Source organism: Ursus arctos, unplaced genomic scaffold (assembly GCF_023065955.2).
Source record: "Ursus arctos isolate Adak ecotype North America unplaced genomic scaffold, UrsArc2.0 scaffold_11, whole genome shotgun sequence".
NCBI lineage: Eukaryota > Metazoa > Chordata > Mammalia > Carnivora > Ursidae > Ursus > Ursus arctos.
The window spans coordinates 13469883-13487078 of NW_026622775.1; the positions used below are offsets into that span (position 1 = coordinate 13469883).

Here is a 17196-nt window from a genome sequence, read left to right on the forward strand (position 1 = left end):
TGGGTAAAAGGAATAACTAAGGCAGATTCCCTCAGTACAGCTTCTGTATATAAGGTCTCAGAATACAGGATGCTGAGGCTGTTCAGCATGCCCCATTTATTCATTCGATTACAATTACTAATGTTTACTTTGTGTTAAAGGGGTATTGTGGGGACGGGGTAGAGATGGAACACTCCATCCTAGCTCTCCTAGACCTCACAGACTAGTGGAAACAGTCAAGCAAATTGCATACAGAATAATGGTATGTGATATTGGTGAGCTCATTGTGCTATGGAAACACAGAATGAACAGCCAGTGGGGACTGGGAGTGTGAAATAAGCTCCATCTGCACTCAGGTTTTTCTGTTCTAAGGATGTGTTGAAGAGAAGTCCTGTGTCACATTTATATCCTTTGATAACCCTTGTTATCTTGATATCTTGTATAAAAAATTATCTAAAGCAAAACCAAGAAATGGTATTAAGTGTAATTCTTCACCTAAAGGACTTTTGTTTTTGTTTTTATTTTTAATTTTATTTTAGTAATCTCTACACCCAATGTGGGGCTCAAACTCATGACCCCAAGATCAAGAGTTGCATACCCTTCCTACTGAGCCCGCCAGGCACCCTGGACTTTTGTTTTTGAATGAAGCAACAGAGTCTTTGGCTCTCAGCTATTTTCTCCAGGGAGTGTAGTAAGTGTGTCAGAATTGTTTGAAAATAACCAGTTATAGCCCAGTAATCTGAGAGATGTGTCCATACACTGGGCTGAGATCGGGGAGAACTTCCTCGTCCTCCTCCTGATTTCAGATTTCTGTTAGTCTTCTCCCTTCACAGCAGCCCTAACCAGTAATTACTGGACAGGTATTTAAGTTCCCTCTTTTTTTTTTTTAATTTGAGTATGGTTGACACACAATGCTACATTAATTTCAGGTATACAACTTAGTGATTTGACAAGTTTATACATAATGCTAAATTCCCTCTTTTCTTACTGGTAATCTAGATATTGCAGGAGGGAGGGCTTGTGGTAACCTTTCATTCTGATAGAATTCTTAGTGGGGGTAGATATTCTATGATGAGAAGCCCCCAGAACACTAGTCTTTATTGGTGAGTACTAATTTTCTCCATGTCCCCTAACTTTCTTCATCTTCTGCCACTGCCTTGCTTTCTCTCTCTCTTTTTTTTTCTAATCAATTCTCTAGTAATGCCTGCTTCACCCAATAGCCTGAATGTGGGTCATTGGGCCTGACGGTCATAGATAAATACTGCCTTACACTTGAGCATACACTGAATATAAAAGTGTAACTCTACCCCTCAATGACCAGTATTAAAGATGATGATGATAATCTAGGTATTCTGATCAGACCTAAGATGAACCTGGGAATTTGAATTCATTCGATGAAGTTCTTAATGACCTAAATATCTCTACTAGTGGTGTTCATCCTTCAACATTTGATTTCTGGCACATAGTTACTTTCTAAAAATTGTGGTTCTTTGTTGAATCAAGGAAAGCAGTTGTCAGGGATTGTTCAGGGGGATAGAAAAGGTCTGTCTTTGTTATTACTTTAGTTTGAAACTTGGAACTGTGGAAGCACTTAATAATTATTGTTTTTAGCTGCAAAATATGTTCACTCAAACCATTCTGGATCACCCTTTGGACACTGAAATGCAAAGACCCTGCATTGGAAGTCTTTGAAAGAGTTCATGCCATTGACCAGTAGATGGCCGTCTTATACTATAGTTCAGAGAGAGCAAGTAGCAGAAGGTAAACATTTCATAAATTGTTTCAAGTATGCATCCGCAGTTCCCTTCCTCCCCCACTCATCCCCCTCAAAACCCCTCCCACTTACTTTCTACCGCAGACAACTATCTTACCCACCCAATCACCTCTCTTTAGGTTCCCAGGGATCTCTTGTTGCCAGTCTCTATTTGCTCACAGGAACTTTTAGACTTATTCTTCGTCAGCTCGTAGAAGCAAGGCCAGCTACATAATTTGCAGGGCCCATGTAAAATGAAAATGTGGGCTTCTTGTTCAAAATTTATTGAGAGTCTTAAGACAGTAACAGCAGCACGTTAAACCAAACACAAAGGCCCTTCTGAGCCCGCACAGGGCGTACGTGCAGGAAACCAGCTATGCTTTTACAAACTTAAAAGATCTCTTTCTCTGCCCACTCCTCCCTCTGTTATTGCAGTGCTGTCCTGTGACACACACCAAAGGGCTAGTCAAAGGAAGAATCACTGAATGTTATTCAGACATCATAGAATTTTCTTTTTTTTAAAGTAGGCTCCACACACAGCATGGAGCCCAATGGGCTTGAATTCACAATCCTGAGATCAAGACCTGAGCTGAAATCAAGAGTCAGTTGCGTAACCAACTGAGCCATCCAGGAGCCCCCAGGCATCGTAGAATCTTAGCACTGTGAGAGAATTAGAGATCATCTAGTCCAATTGCCTTATTTTAGAGATGACTAAACTAGGGCACCTGGCTGGCTCAGTCAGTAGAGCATATTGAACCGGGAGAGCGAGATTCTTGTCTCACGGAGCGGAAGAATGAATCTCTCGGAAAGGAGAGTGAGTAAAGCGATAGAAGTTTATTAAGCAAGGATACAGAAAAAGCTCTCAGGAGTGAGAGGGGTCCCGACAGTGTTGCCACTAAGGGCTTTTAGGGATGGTCGTTTATAGAAAGCTAACCAGGGAACTTAAGTCTGTTTAACATCTCTATTGGTAGCACCACTGAGTAAGGAGAGGCTAGTGATAACACCTTCAATGGCTTACTTCCTTTTTAGGGTCCGGTAATTCTTGGTTAGTCACAAGGAGCTGTTATAACAAGACCTCACCTCTGACACCTAGGACAGGATGGTCTGGTTTGTTCCCTTATCTCTGGTTTTCTTTCATCTTCCACATTTTTAATTTTGTGAGCCTGATCCCATGGCCCCGTACCTATCTCTAGGTACCTAGCCCAGCCTGTCCCTTACTCAGTATGACTCTTGATCTAGGGGTCGTGAGTTCAAGCCCCACATTGGGCATAGAGCCTACTTAAAACAAAACAAAACAAAACAAAACAAAACAAAACAAAACAAAACATTGTACTCAATTCTGAAGAGATGAAGTGGTTCACCCAAAGTCCCCAGCTAGTTATATCACAGACTTGACCAGAACTAAGAGTTCTCACCTGCCAGGCCAACACTCACCCTACCACATAGGCTTGGTGAGGGATATTTTGAGAAAACAGTTGTCCTGTTTATTGAATCAGGACTACTTTGTTCTGTTTCTACAAGAGAAGGGTGCAGGTTCGTATTAGATTTATTGAATACCAGCTATATGCTAGGCACCGTGTTAAACGTTTTATATATTATGCCTCAATTAAAAACAATTGCAGGAAATCATTACCATTTTCCTCATTTTTCACGTAAGAAAAATTGATGCTCAAAACTTGACTTTTAGTAAGTAGGAAGACAAGAGTTTAAGCAAGTCTGTAGGATTCCAAATCCATTTTCTTTTTACCACATCATTCCCGAGTTCTAGGAACAGAGTCAGCCTGTATTTCCTGAACCTTGCCCCCATCCCATTTTTGGTCAGCTCTAGATGATCTTGGGGACTCTAGCTAGACTTTCTGTGTTCTTCAACTTTATTCAGTTTGCTCCTGCTTTAGGGCCTTTGCTCCAGGGGGTTTCCTGCACTTGGGATTATTCCCCTGGACAATCCATGAAAACAGGAATGCATGTCAGCTAAATAGGAGACTGATCATGGGCCACTGTAAGGAGATAGGCTTTTTTCTCTGAATGAAATGAGAGACACTGCAGTGTTTTGTCAGAGTGACATGATCTGATTTAGATTTTTAAAGGATCCTTCTGGCTGCTTTGTTGAAAAGACACTAAGGGGGTAAGGAAGGGAAGGTAGAAGTTGGGAGGCTTTTTAAGGGAGTTACATTAATCCAGGGGAAAGATAATGGTGATTCAGACCAACGCAATAGCAGTGCAAGTGATGGGGAAGGCTTGGCTTCTGGAGTTATACATGTATTTACGTATTATAATTTTAACTTTGTGTTATGGAAATTTTCACATATATACAAACGTAGGGAGAAAAATATAATGAATTCCCATATTCCTACTAGGCACCCAATGAAACTATGGGGTGTTAGGTACTTTCCAACAGCTGTACAATTGTTAACTTGTAACCAATCTTGTTGAACATATTATACCCCCCTCCCTTGTCTCCCCAACCCTATATTAGGGAAGAAGCAATTTGAAGCAAATCCCAGGCATCATATTTCATGTGTAAATATTTCAGCTTTTACCACTCCAACTACTTCTGACTGCCCTTCTTTTTGCTTTCTGCTTGATCATTCTTTTGCATACTCATGACTTTTTACTTACTGTCTGCCCTCTTTGTCCTCTTTAAACCTTTTTCATTCCTACCAATTGCAAATTTTGTATTCTCAAATTCAGACTCCCTAAAGAAAGGAAGGTTCTTTCCCTTTCTTTCTTTCTTTCTTTCTTTCTTTCTTTCTTTCTTTCTTTCTTTCTTTCTTTCTTTCTTTCTCTCTCTCTCTCTCTCTCTCTCTCTCTCTCTCTCTCTCTCTCTCTCTTTTATGTAAGCTCTATGCCCAACATGGGGCTTGAACTCACGACCCCACAAGTTGCGTGCACTACTGACTGAGCCAGCTAGGGACCCCAAGAGAGGTTCTTCTAGGTTCAGTTAGTTGTATTCTTCTCTCTGTACAGAGGTTATAAACTGGCCAAATTATGATAGATTGGCTGTTCTAGAGTCTGGCCCCCTCTTGGTCAGTCAAGTTGGCATAATATTAAGGTCAGTTTTTCAAAGAGGAGTGATGGCAATGGCACTCCATTAACAAATGATAGGCAGATCTCTAATAAATAGTGGAAATGTAATACTGGAAAGGATATAAATTGTGAAAAAATGTGAGCCTGAAATAAAGCTAGAAATTGGTTAGTACCTGGGGTGCCTGGGTGGCACAGTGGTTAAGCGTCTGCCTTCGGCTCAGGGCATGATCCCGGCGTTATGGGATCAAGCCCCACATCAGGCTCCTCCGCTATGAGCCTGCTTCTTCCTCTCCCACTCCCCCTGCTTGTGTTCCCTCTCTCGCTGGCTGTCTCTGTCTCTGTCGAATAAATAAATAAAATCTTAAAAAAAAAAAAAATTGGTTAGTACCTAACCACTTAATTGCCATTATTTTACCATCTGACTTGACTCATTTAGAGGGCTATTCTTGGGTGGCACTAAGGAATTAAGGGGCATTTTTTTAAGGTGTTTTTGTTTATAATAGGCTGAGTAATAGCGTAGATCATAATGTACTGGATTGAAAGTCAAAAGGTATATTTAATTCCTGTGTGCATTATGGACTCTGTACAACATTAGACAAACTAACAAACTTCTTTGTGCCTTGGCTTTTCTACTTTCAAATGAGATTAATACCTGCCCTTTTCCTAATTCACATATATAGACAAGTAAAATTAGAGAGATAAAAGTACTTTGAACATTTATTTTTTAAGTGAAAATCTAAGTAATTGCTATTTTCTATGTGAAGTTTTTAATGCAGTTATAAAATGAACAGTGGATTTCAGTTCTTACTTTTGCAAAGGATTGCATATTCTCTAATGTATTTCTTTTCATCACATACTCAAATGTTTTTCTTCCCACACTGTACTGTATCGGCCATATGTATGTACCACTTAGAACAGTGCCTGATAGTGGGTAAGAACTATATAAATATTAGCTGTTACCTTCATCAGTGTGAAAAAGAAGTAGTCAAAACAAAAGTTCATAGAGTTAAATGCTGATTAAGTTGACTCCCCTCTCCACCCCGTAATACCCACCTTCTCAAAATGTAATTGCTTGAAGTATATAACATAGCACACCGTGTAAGAATATGAAGAAAATAAAACTTTTGGGACCCTAGCCAATTGTTAGAATGAGTGTTTATGAAAAAAAGGGGGAGGAGGTGACAATTGAAGGTGACACTTTGGGTATCTGATAGCCCAGTGGTTCTCAAAGACTGCTTTGTTCTCAAAGACCCCAAGAACCACTTGAGAGTTTTCTGAAATCTCTGGTTCCATTTGCATAGATTCTATCTAGTGGCTTAACAGTAGAGATCAGGAAAGCAAAAAAAAAAAAAAAAAAAAAAAAGTTAAGTTTCTCTGGTGATCCTGATTCTTAGCCAGGTCTGGGAATCACTAGTGTACAAAAATATAATAGAATTCTTTAACTTAGTACATCATTTATTTCATATCATTTTATTCCAAGCGGTATTTATGGGGAAATACACATATCGACACCCAGAGAAGGGGATTAGGAAGGTATCTATCAAAATCAGAATGGTGATTGTCTCTGTATTGTAGGTTTATAGAAATATTTATTTTGCAATTGCTTTTCTTATTTCTGAGTTCTGGTTGAGCATATGTTATTTTTGTAATAATAGATGTTTCTAAGGAAAATATTTACAACCAGTGCAAGATTTGTTTTTATTGAGGTATAATTGGCATACAATATCCTATTAGTTTAAGGTATACATTGTAGTGATTCTGTACTTTTTATACCTTATGAAATGATCCCCATAGTAAGTCTAGTTAGTGTCATCATACAAAGTTAATACAGTATTATTGACTATATTCCCTTTGTGTACATTACATTCTTATGACATTTATTTTATAACTGGTAGTTTGTCCCTGTTAATTCCCTTTACCTATTTTGCCCACCCCTCAACACCTCCCCACTCTGGTAACCAACAGCTTATTTCCCGTATCTATGACTGTTTCTGTTTGTTTTATATGTTTGTTTGTTCTATTTCTTAGATTCCACATATAAGTGAAATCATATGGTATTTGTCTTCCTCTGTCTGACTGATTTCATTTAGCATAATATCCATCTATGTCACAAATTACACGATTTCATTATTTTTTATGGCTGAGTAATATTCCACTCTGTGTGTGTGTGTGTGTGTGTGTGTGTGTGTGTGCGCGCACGCTCACGCATGCCACATCTTATTTATCCATTCATCTATTGATAGGTTGTTTCCATATCTTGATTATTGTAAATAAGGCTGCAGTGAATGTGGAGGTGTCTATATCGCTTCAAATTGGTGTTTTTATTTTCTTCGGATAAAAACCAAGAAGTGGAATTGCCAAATCATATGGTAGCTCTAGTTTTAATTTTTGAGGGGAACCTCCATGCTCTTTTCTACAGTAGCTGCACCAATTTACATTCCCACCAACAGTGTACGGGGATTCCCTTTTCTCTACATCCCTGCTAACACTTATTTTTTGTCTTTTGAGTAATAACCGATCTGACAGGTGTGAGGTAAAATTGTGGTTGATTTGCAGTTCCCTGATTTGCATTTTCCTGATGTTGAGCATCTTTTCATGTGCCTATTGGCCATCTGTAAGTCTTCCTTGGAAAAATCTCTATTCAATTTCTCTGCCCAATTTTAAATCAGGTTGTTTGGGTTTTTTTTTTCTTTTATATTAAGTTGCATAAACCATATACATTTTGAATATTAATCCCTTATCAGATGTATGACTTGCAGATATCGTCTCCCATTCAATAGATGGCCTTTTCATTTTGTTGATGGTTTCCTTCTCTGTGCAAAAGCTTTTTACTTTGATATAATCCCATTTGTTTATTTTAGCTTTTGTTGCTTTTCCCCGAGGAAACCAGTCCAAAAATATATATATATTGCTAAGACCAATGTCAAAGGGTTTCCAACCTATGTTTTCTTCTAGGAGTTTTATGGTTTCAGGTCTTGCATTCAAGTCTTTCATACATGGTGTGAGATAGTGGTCCAGTTTCATTCTTTTGCATGTAGCTGTCCAGTTTTCCCAACACCATTTATTGAAGAGACTGTCTTTCCCCATTGTATTGTCCTTGCTTACTTTGTCGTAGATTAATTGACGATATAAGCATGGGTTTATTTCTGGGCTCTCTAGTCTATTCCATTAATCTATGTGTCTATTTTTGTGGCAGTACCATAGTGTTTTGATTACTATAGCTTTGTAGTATAGTTTGAAGTCAGGGAGCATGATACCTCCAGCTTTTGATACCTCAAAATTACTTTGGCTATTTGGGGTCTTCGTCATTTCAAATAAATTTTAGGATTTTTTTGTTTTAGTTCTATGAAAAATGCCCTTGCTATTCTAATTGGGATTGCTTTGAATCTGTAAATTTCTTTGGGTAGTATGAACATTTAAAGAATATTAATTCTTCCAATCTATGAGCAGTGTGTATCTTTCCATTTGTTTGAGTCAGCTTCAATTTCTTTCGTCAGTGTCTTATAGTTTTCAGAGTACAGGTCTTTCACCTATTTGGTTAAATTTATTCATAGGTATTTTATTCTCTTTGATGCAATTGTAAATGGATTGTTTATTTCCCTTTCTGACAGCTTGTTAGTGTATAGAAATGCAACCAATTTCTATATATTAATTTTGTATCCTGCAAGTATACTGAATTCATTTATTAGCTCCATTAGTGTTTAGGATTTTCTGTATATGGTATCATGTCATCTGTAAATAGGGACAGTTTTACTTCTTCCTTTCCAATTTAGATGCCTTTTATTTCTTTTTCTGACCTAATTGCTGTAGCTAGGATTTTCAATACTATGTTGTATAAAAGTGGTAAGAGTAGTCATCCTTGCCTTATTCCTGATCTTAGAGCAAAAGCTTTCAGCTTTTCTCTGTTAAATATAATGTTGTGGGTTTGTCATATATGGCCTTTATCATGTTTAGATACATTTCTTCTATACCCACTTCAAGAGTATTTATCATAAATGGATGCTGAATTTTGTCAAATGCTTTTCTACATCAATTAAGATGATCATATGATTTTTATCCTTTATTTTGTTACTGTGCTGTATCATGTTGATTGATTTAAGGAAGTTGAACCATCCTTGTATCCCTGGAATAAATCCCACTGATTGTGGTATAGGATCCTAATTCAACAATTTAGTTTGCTAGTGTTTTGTTGAGGATTTTTATGTATGTGTCCTTTAAGGAATATATGCCTATAATTTTCTTCTTTTCTTGTGTCTGGTTCTGGTATTGGGTAATGCTGCCTTTGTAAAATGAGTTTGGAAGCATTCATTCCTCTTCAATTTTTTTGGAATAATTTGAGAAAGATAGGTACTAACTCTTTTTTTAAATGTTTGGTAGAACTTACCTGTAATGACATCTGGTTCTGGACTTTTGTTTGTTGGGAGTTTTTAAATTACTGATTCAATTTCATTACTTGTAATCAGTCTACTCAAGTTTTCTGTGCCTTTATGATTCGGTCTTGCAAGGTTGTGTATTTCAAGGAATTTATTCATTTCTTCTAGGTTTTCCATTTTGTTGATGTATAATTGTTCACAGTATTCTCTTGTGATCCTTTATATTTCTGTGGTGTCAGTTGTGACTTCTCTTTCATTTCTGATTTTATTTGGGCCCTCTATCTCTTTTCTTGATGACACTGGCTAGAGATTTATTGATTTTGTTTCTCTTTTCAAAGAACCAGTTTTCAGTTTCATTGATCATTTCAAATTTTTTTTTTTAGTCTCTATTTCATTTATTTCCACTCTGATCTTTTTTATTTCCTTCTTTCTGCTAACTTTGGGCTTTGTTATCTCTATTCTTTTTCTAGTTCATTTCAGTATGAAGTCAGATTGTTTATTTGGGGGTTTTTTTTGTTTGTTTCCTGAGGTAGGCCTGTCTCACTATGAACTTCCTTCTTAGAATTGCTTTTTGCTGTGTCCCACAGATTTTGAAACATTGTGTTTCTCTTTTCAAGGTATTTTTTATTCTCTTTTTTTCTTCAGGGAACCACTGATTGTTTAGCAGCATGTTGTTAGTCTCCACATGTTTGTGTTTTTTTCCAGTTTTCTTCTTGAATTCATTTCTAGTATTATGTTGTGGCCAGAAAAGATGCTTGCCATGGTTTCCATCTTCTTGATTTTATTGAGACTTGTCTTATGGCCTAACATGTGGTGGATCCTGGAGAATATTCTATGTACACTTGAAAAGAATGTATATTCTGTAGTTTTTAAATGAAGTGTTCTGTAGAGAACTGTAAAGTCCTTCTGATCAAGTGTATTGTTTTAGGCCACTGTTTCCTTATTGATTTTTTTTCTTTTTTTGGCTTGGGTGATCTATGTATTGATGGAAGTGGGGTGTTAAAGTCCCTTACTATTATTGTATTACTGTCAGTTTCTCTATGTCTGTTAATATTAGCTTTATATATTTAGGTGCTCCTATTTGGATGCATTAATATCTACAAATTAATTGATTCTTGGATTGACCCCTTTGTTATTATGTAATGTCCTTCTTAGTCTTTTGTGACTGTCTTTTGTTTTAAAGTCTATTTTATCTCTGGGGTGCCTGGGTGGCTCAGCTGGTTAAGCATCTACCTTCAGCTCAGGTCATGATCCTGGAGTCCTGAGTTGGAGCCCCACATTGGGCTCCCTGCTCAGCAGGGAGCCTGCTTCTCCCTTTCCCTCTGCCCCTCCCCATGCTACTTCCCTCTCTCTCTCTCTCTCTCTCTCTCTCTCTCTCGCATGCGTGCACACACACATGCGCTCTCTCTCTCAAAAAAAAAGTACATTTTAAAAATAAAGTCTATTTTATTTGATATGAGTATTGCTACTCTTTCTTTTCATTTCCATTTCCATGGCATATCTGTTTCCATCTCTTCACTTCCAGCCTGTGTGTGTCTTAGATCTAAAGTGAGTCTCTTGTAGGCATAATACTGGTGGTCTTCTATTTTTATCCATTCATCCAACCTATGTCATTAATTGGCACATTTAGTCCAGTTATATTTAAAGTAATTATTGATAGGTATGTACTTATTGCCATTTTGTTAATTGTTTTCTGGTTATTTTTGTAGTTCTTCTCTGTTTATTTCTTCTTCTCTTTGTCTTCTGCCCTGTAGTTTGATGGTTTTCTTTAGTGTTATGTTTGGGTTCTTTTCTCTTTATTTTTTGTGTATCTATTGTAGGTTTTCAGCTTATGGTTACCATGAGGTTTATCTATCTTGATTTATTTATATAGTAGTTTATTTTAAGCTGATAGTCACCTAAGTTTGAATGAATCTAAAAGTGCTACATTTTGAACCTCTCCCCATGTTTTGTTTTTGATGTCATATTTTATATCTTTTTATTTTGTGTATTTTTTAACTACTTAGGTAGTTATAGTTAATTTTTACTATTTTTCGTTTTTAACCTCATATGAGCTTTTAAGTGGCTGATCCACTGCCTTGACTATATATTTGCTTTACAAGTGAGATTTTTTTCTTTTCTGTATTTTCTTATTTCTAGTTATGGCATTTTCTTTTCCAATTAAAAAAGATCGTTTAACAATTCTTGTAAGGCTGGTTTAGTGGTGATGATGACCTCCTTTAGTTTTCACTTGTCTGGGAAACTCTTTATCTCCCCTTTAATTCTAAATGATAGCCTTGTAGGGTAGAGTATTCTGGGTTGTAAGTTTTTCCCTTTTAGCACTTTAAATATATCCTGCCACTCCCTTTTGGCCTGCAAAGTTTCTGCTGAAAAATCACGACCATATAAGATTTTAAAGACCCCATGCAGTCTGTCATTTTAGTTTACCAAATGTGGAGAACAAAAACAAAAACAAAACAACCATGTAGTCTATCAATGCGTATGTCACGTAGCTTTTTTTTTTTTTTTTTTTTTTTTTAAGGAGAAGCTACTTCTAAAGCAATGTGGAAACAAAGTTGATTCATCTGTGTTAAAAAAGTCACAAATTCTTTTAGAACACCAATACAGCTATAATGTACATCTTAGGGAATGTAAAACAAATTAAATCCGAATTCGCTTTTACTTATTTTGCCTTGGTAAGATTAGAAATGTGACTCACTGGTTATGTTTACAAAAGGGCTAATCAGGAAGAGAAAAACAGTTTTAGTACAATATAGATTTCCCATTCAATTTGTGTTCTGGGCTGTGTTCCAAGAACAAAGCTCATTCCTTTTTGAAGATCCTCTTGGCTTCTACTCCTTCATACATGTAAATCTGAAAGGTGTTAACAAACATAGAAGAATTTGCCATTAAGATTTAAGGCTCAATTAAGAAAAATATTAGTATTATTATAGCTTTGAAATGATTATAGTTTTTTTTTCTTAGTTCTTGATAGCAACATTTTATACAGATACAGGATATACCCACTTAAAAACACATTTTTTGGTTTTTTAGTCACTTACATTTTTAGTTAAAATAAGTAAGATTTATGAGAAAAGTAATACTTTATTTGTTGAAGATGTAACTCAGCAATCACAAATACAAAATTATTATTATGTAATTATTGTTTTCTTTAGGAAATAGCTATGATCTTTTCAACACTCACCTGAACCAGTTCACCACCTGTAATTTCTCGGGTAGTATTCAGTTCATTTCCATTGTCTTTCCGTTTGAATTTTCCAACAAGTTTATTTCCTTCTAGGTTCCAACTACCCTATAAATGTAAAATAATAATAATAAATAATAATAATAACAGCTTTTTTTAGGGTCTTCCATATGTCAGGCACTGTTCTGAGTTTTATAGATCTACTTCTTCAGTCTTCATAATGACCTTATGAAGTAGATATTACTGTCTCCATTTTATGGTTGAGAAAACTGAGACACAATAATTCACCTAAAGTCATAGAGCCAGGATTCAACCTAGGCTTTTAGGGCTCTAGGGTATATGCTGGTAACCCTTATGCTTGTCTCACTCAATTGTTTCCAAATGTTAAATTTTAAGGTAGATGAGCAATGCTTCCCTTTTCTAAATCATTCATGTTAAAAAGAGTATCCTAAATTTAGTCATGGTTCAAGTTAGTTTCATGGAAGGCTAACAACTCTGTGTATGTTTTAATTTTATAATTGTTGTAATAATTTAAAAGTGGCCATTGGGATGCCTGGCTGGCTTAGTTGATGGAGCAGGCAATTTTGATCTTGTGTTGTGGGTTCAAACCCCATGTTGTGTGTAGAGGTTGCTTACAAATAAAATCTGTAAATACATAAATAAACAAATATAAAAATGGCCGTAATTAATAAAATATTTGACAGTTTGTCATTACAAACATATAATATAACTAGAAAATCCTGAGGACAAAAAAGATTTAAAAAAATCAGTTGAAAAATATGACTACCTGAAATTTTTTATCTTAAACATTAAAAGATATATTCCCAATGACCTATAATTTAGCATGCATCAGACTTTTCCATTTGGTCACTCATTCATTAACTAATTTATTCATTTATCTTATTATTTCACTGTATTTATTACATGACTATTATGTTTAAGTTTGATAAATCTAAAAGCTTTTGCTGCTATCAGGTATGTAAAATTGAAAACACTGATCTTTTGCTTTCTTTATGAATAATAGGTCTATACTTAATCATCCAAAAGATGTTTTTCTAATTCTTATTGTTCAATCCAGATTATTTACAGATATATGAAAATAAAAACATTAGATTTAAATATCCTGCCAATTTGTGTAATATATAATGTGGATACACTCTATTGGCTGCTTCAGTAAATGAAGGAGGCTTAACAATAAACTATCCAGTGACAGAAAACAGATTATTTTAGTATTGTGTAGAAAAATCAAGAATGCATTGCTTGCAAAAAGTATCTTACGGTGAGTTCAGTTCCGTCTGCTAGGCTGTAGTTAAAAGTGACACCAAGCTCAAAAACAATTTCAATGGTACGAAAAGTGCTTGATTCTTTGACAGTGAATTTATTTCCTTCTTGTGTAATTGTCAGTTTCAGATTGTCATGAGCTGCAAGCTTCCTTTTCACCATATTAACACCTGCAAAGCAAAAGATGTTGGAGAAAATAAAGTCAAAATGGCATAGAAAGTATTTATCTCAATAAGTTCTGTTTTATTTGTTTATGTACATTTTGAGGGTGGGAAGGAAAACCTGATACATTGCCTTTGCACAAGAGCATTCAGATTGCCTCTTACAGAAAAAATTCAAGCTTAGTTAGATCAAGAGTAGTAATTCAAGCTATTTTTCCAAAACTTATGAAAAATTAAATGAAAAACAGAATTGTAGAATCTTAGAACGGAGTAATTTTAATACAATCATCAAACTTTTGCTTCATCGTTAAGTAAACTAAATTCCAGAAATGTCAAACAAAGGATTAAATATATTAATATATTTATAAGGAAATTTAATTCTGCATAAATATTTTTAAACATTTTTTTACTTTTCATAATGGCTTTAAAATTTTGAACTTCATAATTCTCTTTGCTTTTTGTGGCATTTCTGACTATCACAAAAATGAGAAAATTGGCAAGTATTGCTGTCAAATTCATTATCGTAAGAATGTGCAAATCCCATAAATTTCAACATGGAATTCTGGAACTATAGAATATAATTGATCCAAATTTTCTTTTTGGGGAATGACTCCAATTTGTTTGCGCATCTCATGCAGTGTATGAGCTGCCAGAGTATTGGAATAGATATTAAAGTTAGTTAAGTTAAAACCCTCATAGAAACTACATGGAATCATGAGATTATTCCCAAAATTTTATGTCAGAGGAAATGAGAATTAAGTCTAATATATTTAGAGCTGTGAATTATGATAGAACTTTTTTTTCTACTACTTTACTATATGATCTTTGTTTTTCCATCTCCTAGAATTCAACGTTTTAAAGTTTTGAAGTTTCCATTATTCACTGTCCTTTTTTACTCTCTAAACCAAAAAAAAAAAAAAAAAAAGTCAGTTTTCAATGATACAGATAAAATCGGCAGTTGAAGAGTAAATGAATCATACCTGGATCTTTTTTGTTACAGAGAACTCAAAGAATCTTTTCTCCCGCTAGTGAAATTGTGTAGTTTTCCTAATATAAGAAGTGAGAATATTGTTTTCCCTACTCTGAGCCTCACACATTCTCACCACCAGAACAGGAGACATTCCCTAAGCCCTGAGGTTTAGAAGGAATTAGAAAGAAAAATGTCTGTGAGGAACAAAATAACAACCCACTGAAGAATTAAGCCCTTACCCATTTTTTCCATGAACTTGTCATAGTTCTCATTCCGGTCTATCTTCCAAGTACCATCAAAAGCCATGATCTCTAGTTGAGTCAGCCTCTAAGCAATCAGAGATTCAGGTCTGTCCTTAGGAGACAATTTATTCTATTTCTTATCTTAGAACCAACTTCATACTGTGATGTGGAAGTTTAAAGTTTAAAAGGTCACTTAACTACACTAATGCCCAGCCATTGTAGTTTATCGTTCTATAAATTTCTTAGTTCCTTTCCTGAAATTGAACTGAATTACAGTTGACCCTTGAACAACGTGGGTTTGAATTGTATGGATCCACTTATATATGAATTTTTTTCTAAAAATACGGTAAAATATTGTATATGTATTTGCTCTTACTTATTTTTGAAATATTCTCTCTAGCTTACTTTAGTGTAAAAATACAGTATGTAATACATATGACATACAGAATATGTATTAATTGACTGTTTATGTTATCAGGAAGACTTCCGGTCAACAGTAGACTATCAGTGTTTAGTTTTTGAGGAGTCAAAAGTTATACAAGGATTTTTGACTGCATGTGGGGGTTGGTGCCCCTGACCCCCCCATGTTGTTCAGGAGTCAACTATAAAACATGGTAAACAATACCTATTCTGTCTCAAACTACAACTTGTGAGTACATTTATTTCAAGGACTAGAATGCATACTCTCTTAAAATACGTTTTCTGCTTATAAGTTCAAAGTGCACACTACATTGGAGGTAACACAATTTAGAGCATATATCAAATAACATCTGGGAAATGAGACTATTAATGACCTATCCCTTTTTTACAATAGCAATTACCTTGTAAAGTAAGATTTTATAACCAAATATAAATAAAAAGTTAAAGTTAATATGATATTGAGACTGAAGATTTACTTATTTTACTAATATGTTCTTTTGCATTGTGCTTTTGGGTTGCCAGGAGTTTGGTAAATATCCTGACACCTGGTACAGTGCATGACACATAAGTGCTCACTAGGTTTGTGTTTTGGTCTAGAATGGTGATAGGCCACTGAGAAAAATTTTAAGAGGTAGAAATGTAGCTAGACAACCCGAAAACTTCCATTAGAGAAACAATCAGTTTTAAACATCTGCCATGTACACAGAAAACAAAAGGCAGGTATCAGCTATGCCATTAATTAAAACCGTTCCTTTTTTTACTCCTATTCCCTCTCATCCCCGATCCTGGTGCAATGCAATCAGAAGCTAAAACTCAATATGTATGTGGGACGAGGCTATGGAGGATAGCTAAAAAGGTAAAAAGACAAGGAGGTCGCCATATCTCTCCCTTTCCCCATTGCAGGCTTTCAGCCTGGAGCAGGACTGAGCTGGTGGAGGTAATACATTAACTTGCTATGAAGTGCAGAGTTTTGATTATTAACTAGTCTGAATATATCACTTGCTCAAAAGAGACCATTATTGTGAATAAATGTGACCAAAGAAACTCTTATTAACTCAAGGTCAGTAGAGAAGCTAAAAAGCATGCCCAACATTTCATTAGGGTTAGAGGAAGGATGTATCTAACACATTTGAGCAGGAAACTGGGGGATAGAATTAAGTTTTTAATTTTTTTATAAGTAGGCTCCATGCTGGGCATGAACTCACAGGGCTTGAACTCATGACCCTGAGATCAAGACCTGAGCTGAGATCGAGAGTCAGATGCCTCTTGATCAAGCCACCCAGGCACCTCTAGTTTTTAATTTTGATTGTATCCATTGGGCATACTTTTTCAGTGGAGTTGCCCACTTAATATTTTATCAAGTAAGCACATTAAAAAGCAAACTACCTTCTACTAACTCCATTATTTCATTAAAAGAGAAAAAGGGGGGGCGCCTGGGTGGCACAGCAGTTAAGCGTCTGCCTTCGGCTCAGGGCGTGATCCCGGCTTTATGGGATCGAGCCCCACATCAGGCTCCTCCGCTATGAGCCTGCTTCTTCCTCTCCCACTCCGCCTGCTTGTGTTCCCTCTCTTGCTGGCTGTCTCTATCTCTGTCGAATAAATAAATAAAATCTTTAAAAAAAAAAAAAAAGAGAGAAAAAGGCATCAGAACATGGGAGGAGAGAAGGGTTATAATTTTAGAATAATAGAAGTCCTTTACATTTGTAACTAACTTTATGGAAAAAAAATTATTACCTTGTCTTTGTTTTTCTCCCTTTTATCAAAGATAATGAAAACCTCATCATTTGGGAACAATTACCCTAGTAT

The 17196-nt window shown here is 35.7% G+C and overlaps 1 protein-coding gene and 1 long non-coding RNA gene across 3 annotated transcripts in view; one reads left to right on the plus strand and one right to left on the minus strand.

Annotated features, from left to right (window-relative positions):
* Positions 1-17196, plus strand: part of LOC113255614 (uncharacterized) — a 62154-nt gene that overhangs the window by 15956 nt on the left and 29002 nt on the right. The window lies entirely within an intron of this gene.
* FABP2 (fatty acid binding protein 2) lies at positions 9803-15070 on the minus strand. The gene is made up of 4 exons (XM_044384295.2): positions 14968-15070; positions 13595-13767; positions 12317-12424; positions 9803-11985 (listed from the first exon to the last, which is right to left on the minus strand). The coding sequence occupies exons 1-4, from the start codon at positions 15032-15034 to the stop codon at positions 11935-11937; spliced, it is 399 nt and encodes a 132-aa protein (XP_044240230.1). The 5' UTR covers positions 15035-15070; the 3' UTR covers positions 9803-11934.

Excerpts from the sequence above, each read along its gene's own strand:
- FABP2 (XM_044384295.2), bottom strand. The coding sequence starts at position 15,034 with ATGGCTTTTGATGGTACTTGGAAGATAGACCGGAATGAGAACTATGAC. Across the intron at positions 13,768-14,967 it reads CAAGTTCATGGAAAAAATGG|GTGTTAATATGGTGAAAAGG; the intron begins GTAAGGGCTTAA and ends TTTGCTTTGCAG. Across the intron at positions 11,986-12,316 it reads CAGGTGGTGAACTGGTTCAG|ATTTACATGTATGAAGGAGT; the intron begins GTGAGTGTTGAA and ends AACACCTTTCAG.